We start from the raw sequence: 8,414 nt of genomic DNA, 5'->3' as shown, positions 1-8,414 counted from the left end.
GGGTCACGTGGTCCGTAGTGGCCGCAGTCAGCCGCAAATCAAGGACGTCACGACTGAACGAAGAACTCGCAGATTCCCCAAGGAAAAATTATCGGAGGAAGACAGTCCGTAGGGAATCAAGAGTCAGACTTGTTACTCACCCATGCCTATATTGACTTGCTCCGTAACCGTTGAGATATCTGTCCCACCTCGCATCTCCATCTAATCATTACCGTCTCTTCACGTACCATGTATTCGACCCAGTTCTCCCTCGGGCTATTCCTTTTAGGGATTGTCCTTACATTTATAGGTCAAGAGTATTCAAGTATCAAGATGACAATGCTCCTTCCTTTCCGCAGCCCCTGCTTTTCGTAATAGCTCAGGCAGAGTACATAGTTATTGAAAATTGTAATGGTGGTAGATACCAAGGTTAGAGCTATAAAGGACTTCGGAGATCTAATCAAATGGCGTGAATAAGCTACAAGAAACTTTGTTTTGCGGCCGTAGCTTTACTTAATTTTTTCAATTCGTGAAATCGTTCTACGCGGAGATCAAATTTTCATTGGCTACGCAGCAAAGCTTGAGCCTGAAGACGCTCAGAGCGACGGAGGGGAGGAGAAGTGGGCCTTGGAAGGTCAATTGAACCACAAGAGGCACAATTTCCAGGTATACAGCAGGCGTAAAGTCTCTCTATTGAGAATACAGTCAGTACGAGCGAGAGGAAACTGGCACACCGTAGGATGCCTACGTTTATTCCATGCAGACTTGTTTCTGTGTAAACGCGCCTTACCACGGCCCTCAAATACCGCCAACTTGATTGGATTGAGTGTCCTGACAATCTGCTCTTCGACGTCTGCAATAACAACGAAATATTTCTGACTATCGTCGGGCTCGAGTCGACTAGTGAAGGATTCCATTATGAAGGATGACACTTTATCGCAGGCATTTGCTGCCCAAACGATGATTCCTTCAAGTCCGCCTTGATTTACTTCGTCGCAGGAAGACAAGCGAAGAAAATCAGTAGGGGTGACTGTCGCGATTACTTGGAGTCTCTCATGATCCACTCGGTGAACTATCCGGCATATAGCGATCAGTACAATATTTTGGCTAGCTAGCGGAAGAGCGTGGATCACCATCGCGCCCGGTGTCAACCTTTCGCTTGGGCAAATATATGCTATCGTTGTCGATGGGGTCTAAAGACTAATTTTTTTTCGTATGGAAGCGGTCACTCTATCGGTGCCTTTTCCTCAAGGCAGAAGCGTAGCCCCCGAAGTGAAAATCGGAATTGATACAAATTCTCAAAGGCCATAGGGATGCACGGTTCAGTCCTGCAACATTCTGGCGCTGAAATCTCACCCAAAATAGAAATTTCTATATATAGCCTGTCTCTAGAATAGCGAACGAGTTTGTGCAATAGTGAGAATAGTATATATGGGCATTGATCAATTGATGAGATGGGTCAGAGTCACTATATTCTATTAGTCTGTAAAAGGTGGATTGAAAAACTAAAAATCTACTCACATTGTATGTACTTATCTAGAACGTATATACATAGTTGTTATTTCATATTTCAATTCAAGTTGTGATCAAAACTCGTCTGACATGTATGGAACTGAATGACGCGTACCTCTCTTTCATTGCTGCTGATGTACGCCAGTCAGGAAAAGCTCTAGAAGGACTCATAAACTCTTATTCAACTGTCTGCGCGGTGTTCAAGGATTTCAAGAGCTGGAGAGAAGATAAAGAAGAAGAAGAAGAAGAAGCTACAGTGACATCCCAAGTTTTGAGGTGGTGCGCGTGGTGTGCGTGGCACACGTGGTGGGCGTGTCCCTGTCCTCCGATACTGATTTCTTCTGCAGAAGAAATCCAAGTCCCGCAACCCAAGTCCTCCCATGTTCTTTCTCTCATCCTGAGTCAGTCCAGTAGTCCAGTCCTCCTGTCATGTTCACAACAGCTGCTAACGTTAATTTGCACCTACAAATTTCTGAATCAGTGCTATAGCTGGTTTGTCATCACGATCTATTCTTAATAACTCTATAATGACGTACCTCATTACTGTTTTCATAGATAAAACTTCAGGTATTCGATTCTATGGCCAGCCAGGTAGTAAGATCCATATGACAAGACGATTTCACTATATTTAAGTTAAAATCGTCAAAACTCAAAAACTCACTGTCTCCTGTTTCTTCATAGCCAGGAAGAAGTGGATACCCAAAATAGCGTATTTTTTTGTCAATACCGGTCGACATTTATCCTCTCACCGAAGTGACAGGGTCGGAATCTGTACAATACACATTATTAGCAATAGAAGTATTGAATTTGCAAATTCTTCGTATCAGTCCAGTATTATACCTCATTCCTTACCCATGCTAGCTCTTCGAAGACCGTTACATCATCTCCGTCTTTTATGAGAGCGTATAGCTAGTCGTAGAACCTTGAAGAGTTGTTGTCGGGCTTTCAAAGCATTGCCCAAGGTTCTCGACTGTGATGTTCTCCATAGTGCTTTACAAAACTGCCAGTCTTCACTGAATTTTCGACGTAGGACCAGCGTTGAAAGTCTTGCAGAGTTCAAAGGCGCCGATACAATCTGATCACAAGGTCAAAGTGAACTAGGTATTTGAATATGTTGACCCACCATATATTCCGTGCGCGGTGGAATTATTGATGAAACCATCCTTACTACCATTCGCGTTCGGATGCATTCACACTCAAAACGAGACAGCGATGTGCCATCTCGAGCGTTCTTCTACTCATTCCACTTAAAGATTGATCTGTCCTCTACATTTTCAAACAATATGACCCGGCGTGCGGTTTAATGTTGGTAAAGAGACACATGCCCGATTAGGTAGTTGATATCCATTCTCCTACGTAATTAGTGGATTCATCTGCTTATGAATGCATCACAAGACAATCAATCCCGGAATATGACACTAGCAACAGAGAAACAGGATTTTCAAATAAAATGAAAAGCTCCACGATGAGAGCACCCTTTCCGACGGCTGTAACGCTTCGTGACAAGTACTATCACGCCTTTTGAAACTGCAGGTGTCGTTCTACATGACTTCGTTGCCCTTACGTCTTTGCTGAGATCGGTTAAAAGACTCTATTCACAATAAAATAATGTATCCCCAGCAGAACAACGGCAATGAGCACAGCAGTTGGTAAGGTCCAGAACACAGAGCTTCAAGATAATTGACAGAGCTTCTAGATAATTGAAACATTATCATACCAGCCAGCATTATGGGAGGAGACGGTAGTGAAGAGATATAGATACGTGATGGAAAAGCTTTCTTCAGAGTTACAGAGTGAATGGACGTAGGTACTGTATGGGTGTATAACAACTCTGACTCTTGATTCCCTACGGACTGTCTTCCTCTGATAATTTTTCCTTGGGGAATCTGCGAGTCCTTCGTTCAGTCGTGACGTCCTTGATTTGCGGCTGGCTGCGGCCACTACGGACCACGTGACCCATCCTGGGTGTCCTCAGGTCCAGCTTTCCAAGTCCCCGACCAAGCTCACCCGAGCACTCAATATTCAATGAGACTGCACTGAGTTCTCTTCTTACACAGAACGCTTTCCGTAACACTAATACATACTAGAATAAACAAGATCTCTATAAACTACTTTTGTAAAGGTGGGTAGCACTGAGAAATCTTATTAATTTCTATTAAAGCTACTTTATTCTATCTTAATTATGAATTTTAATCACAAGCTTAGTATGATATATTCTCTGCGGAGGCTTGTATAGACTCGATTTGTTACGGAAGCGTTCTGGGCGGACACTAACCAACAAGACCATAAAAGATCACTAATATCCGCAGTTGCGGATACTGCCCAGAGTCCGGTATATATAGTATGGTATCGCAATATTGTTCGGCCACGCCGTAACACGATTTAACTCAATTAAATTCTGTTCATTAGAGAAAAGCCATGACTACCTGATATTAGTTCTGTATTAAGTTGATGGGGGGAGCTCATAGTGTGAAAATACTGAATCAACCCAATAGTGTAAGCCGATATTAGTAGTATTCAGTCCCCTTCGAGTCCGATCGATCTCATTACTCCGCGACATTAGCCCGCGAGGTATTCAGTTTTCAAAAAATTGAAAGAAACCGGTAACATTCCAGTTTATCCGGTTTATGACCACCCCATCAGCCCGCGACCCAGACCCCCAAATATGACGCACCTATTGATCTGAGTAGCCCGTAATGTCATAGTAATTGATTGAACTGATAAGTTGAACCGCAGTTGAACCGAAGTTGAATCATCCCCGCCTCTGAAGTTGAAATTCACCAGTTCGTACTTGAGTTCGTGCTTAATTCTGCACTTAAGTCTGGGGTAGGATGTAAAATTAGTAGTAGAATAAGGTTAGCAGTAGAGTTGGAGGTGGCATGGGAGGCGGAATGGGAGGCGGAATGGGAGGCGGAATGAGAGGCGGAATGGAAGGTGGAATTTGTTGTACGCGAGAATAGAAAAGCTTTAGAAGGACTCAGAAACTTTCATTCAACTTGGCTGCGTGGTATCAAGAATCTCAAAGGCTGAAGAGAAGAAAAAGAAAAGAGAAGAGACTACAGTTCATCCTGGGTTTTGAGATGGTGCGTGTTGTGTGCGTGGCTCACGTGGTAGGCGTGGCACGCATGTCTCCTATCCTCCCATGTCCCATCCTCTCTCTCGTCCTGAGTCTGCTCAGTCCTGCCGTATTCACAACAGAATTGGTGGTGGATCAAACTACTGACATTTACTCCTATATGGGCACAAATTCTCCTCAATAACAACAGACAGATATTCATGGTGATGGAGCGCAGACTATTTTAAGCCCAAACCCTGCAAGGATACGTGCTTTAATAAGCCGGGCATCCGTACCGCCTCTCACTCTGTACCGGGTGTGCATCAGGGCCAGATTTGCGAGTCTGATGCCAATTTGATGAACAAGAGACGTTCGTATCTGGCAGCGAACACGTTGTCCAAATTTTGTCTTCGTCATTTCCTGGAAGAGAGATGCGTACTGCAATACATAATGAACCGTCGAGATTTCTTCAAGCAAGGTGCAGCATTGCTCTTGTACTCTATGTTCTGCTTTTTGCCATGAGCGATCTAGAAGCTCAATATGAATTGATCGTTAGTGAGAGTATTTGCATCATAGGTGGCGGCTTAGCTTTAATGATGCAGATTGCTCACCCGCAAATAGCCACGGCAGTAGCTGGTCATAGCACTTTCCAAAAAAATGCTGAAAAACGCGCCATCTCAACGCTAGAATTCGCTTATATCGTTCTCCTTGGTACAGAAGAAGAAATTACCGAGATATCTAAACGGGTAGGCCATGTTCATAGCATGGTTAAAGGGGGTGAAGCGGAGCAGTCATATAGCGCTACAGACCCGACCTTACAAAAATGGGTGGCTGGGACAATATACTGGGGGATGATTCGAATATACGAGAAGGCCTTTGGCAAACTATCTACGGAGCTTTCTGACTATGTATACCAGAGATTTGCAATGTTAGGAACTGCTTTGAACATGAGACACGAGATGTGGCCGAGCAGTAGGGCTGCGTTCAGCTTGTGGTGGGATGAAGAATGCGCGTCGCTTCAGTACTCTGAAACTTTCGCGAGCCTTCAAAAGGATCTTTTTGAGATACAGACAGCCATTCGGTGGCCTTACAAGATAATTTTTATCGTCGGAATGCCTTTTTTCCAAGCTTTCATGAGATCGAATTTGCCACCAGTGATTTGCGAGGAATTTGGGCTTCGATCGACTATATTTTCGCGAATACTTAACATGGTTACGGAATGCTTTATACGTTCGATCTACCCATGGCTGCCATCCCGCCGAAGACGTCGATTTTGCCATTATATTCTTCAACGGTACAGATCGAAGCATTGCTTGAAATTTTAAAGGTGTGTTGGCTTTCAGTCGCGAGTCTGGCGATTAGCCTTTTGGATTCACGCGTTTGAATAGACATTATGTTGTTTGATGGTGAGGTCTGCCATACTGCCTGGGCTACGCCCTCTCACCACCTGGGACCACCGACCTCAGTAGTCTAGCTTAGCTTCCTTCTTCCTCCTCTCCTCTTCTTCTAGCCAACGTCGAGTGTTTTCACCTTTCAGGTTTTTCCTTCGTAGGATCCTGCAGTCAAATAATACGAATACCACGTGACCTAAATTTCGCGGATATCTTTAGGAAACCTACCTAGTATACTGATTATAGTATTACTAGGCTTAAAACAATAAATTACGATTTCTCATTACCGACTCGATGCAGAAAATATCGGTATATATATCAAGACTCGCGAGCTTAAATCTCTGATTTTCGGCTCAGAGCCCGCGAGCTCTAAGCCCGCGATTTTAAGGCTCGCGGGCACGAGCCTAAATGTCCGGCCCGCTCGGCTCGTTGGCAAGGTCTACTACCTGATGAGATACGGCTACGGTAGGGGCTGCGGTATCGATGTGTGAGAGGGATGAGGAGTGAGATTGCTGAAGGGGAGAGATTCTACCTAAGCTATGGACTGCGGTGAGTCGGCAGTATCATATGCCATACAAACACTACCCAGGAGTGGTTCATCAAGGCGTAGCATGTCGTCAACAACATGCTCGTCGTCTGAACATACGCGCTGGCTAACCGGAGAAGCTAAGGGATTATCTGGAGTTGCTTAGTTAGCCTTCTGGCAAGTTCGCGGATAAGCCGCCAAATGCCCGACTCCGACTTCTTGCTCTTCCTTATATACCCGTCGCTAAGCGAGAAAGAAGGTGGCCATTTCCTGTATAGCCCTAAAAGACTTCTAGTTACACGACCTCCAGAAAAACATGTGTATAGGCAAAATACCCTGGCTGCTACCGATGGTCTTGTCGAAGTTTCCAAACAGAGATTGTTCTTCTCATTGCCAGTGTTCTCGAAAGGAAAAGGGATATACATGCTCTGTCTCAAGTCTGCGCAGGTCTTCACTTACTGCTCGATGGCGCCCTCTACCTACACGATTCTCATTATTCTGGTAGTACCGCTTTTTTCTGGGCCGCCCGCCATAGTGCTTTCAAAACTGCGATAAAAGTTTTTGCAGCGAGGTTTCAGCAGAAGACCGTTTTGACTAAAGTTGGCGACTCATCCGCTTCCAACGCAACATCAGGCGAGTATGCATCAGGGTCCGTTGACTGTGACGCATAACAATAGATTGATCTGCCACAGTCTGCATGCGCTATCGCTCAGCCATTAAGCATCAAAAGATGTGTTGATTTGCGTTCAAGCGACCTAGGTCAAATGACCTTGTCGATCGGTGCAGAATATAGGCATCCTGATTTTTTGGAGTTTTTGGTCGAAGCCCACTGTAATGGAAAGATCTAGAATCGCCATTATTTCATGCCGTGCCAAACAGATGTCTCGGCGTAGCAAGGCGTTTGCTTCAGGCGAGAGCTAATCCTAATGCACAAGCTAATCCGAATGAATTGTTGATCTGCTGAGCAGCCACGTACGTTCAATTCGAGTTTGTGAAGCTGCTCAGAGAGTATAAAGCTTTCCCCCAACCCAGGAATGCGCCTGCGTATCGGCTATTGCCGGTACAGGTGGCTGCATAGAGGGGACATTACGATGTGCCTGCATTTCCCTGTGGAGCTCTCGAATTGGATTCATCAACTGGGCCAGAATGTGAAAATCACCGATTTGCTTCTTTACATCGCCGCTATGTGTGAAAGACCTTTTGAAACAGCTCTTGACACGGAGTCACGCCAAAGATGCTATTTCGCGGGATGAAGTCAGGTCCGTGTCAGATAAATGTTTAACGCTTTTATGCAGATCAGCCGCAAAAAGTCACTATCGAGCTGTACGACACTTTCTGAAATGAAATGCGGGTCCAAATCTCCATCAGGGCTTAAAGATGAAGCTAGACCTTCGTATAAGATAGTTCAAAATGGACATGTCATGGTTGTCAAACTCTTCCTGGACTTTGGGGCGAATCCAGATACGCTCGACTCATACGGGCGACCTGGGTTGACTTTATTTGCCACACCCCACATTTTTCCGATTGCTGGTGTACCGAGATGCCCATGTCCTTGACGTGAAGACGTTAGGGTTGTCTTTGGCATGAGTATCATAGCGCTTTCTACGCCCAGTACTTCCATCTACTCTACCTTTGTAGTCTAGGCACTAGCCAAATGATCATTTGCAGGGAGCAGCTCCGACCCAAGAAAGTCCCATTTCATGAAGGACTCGTAGTCTCCCTCCAGAGAAAGCCTCATGGTCAGCCACATCAGAGAAAATCAAGGGCCAGGACTATTCGCACCAGCAACATTTCAGTAACTCCGTAGCGTTTTGTGTTATATTCATTATACATGTCACTTAAATCCCTAATCATATCTCTAGTAAGGTGCGACCGATTCTGTTCTTAGATTGCAGAAGAATAGAGCTAAACTGGATCATGTACGCAGACATTGTGGATAGTTTAAGATCGT

General features: G+C 44.9%; 1 protein-coding gene across 1 annotated transcript; it reads right to left on the bottom strand.

Moving 5' to 3' along the window:
• Positions 1–519: 519 nt before the first annotated feature.
• On the bottom strand, positions 520–896 carry N7539_008708 (uncharacterized protein; the record flags this gene model as incomplete). Its single annotated transcript, XM_056938303.1, has 2 exons — positions 520–665; positions 770–896. The coding sequence occupies 2 exons, from the start codon at positions 894–896 to the stop codon at positions 520–522; spliced, it is 273 nt and encodes a 90-aa protein (XP_056786685.1).
• Positions 897–8,414: the final 7,518 nt, after the last annotated feature.

This window comes from Penicillium diatomitis (assembly GCF_028827545.1).
Source record: "Penicillium diatomitis strain IBT 30728 chromosome Unknown utg000013l_segment0_segment0, whole genome shotgun sequence".
NCBI lineage: Eukaryota > Fungi > Ascomycota > Eurotiomycetes > Eurotiales > Aspergillaceae > Penicillium > Penicillium diatomitis.
This window is presented reverse-complemented; position numbering and strand designations above follow the sequence as displayed.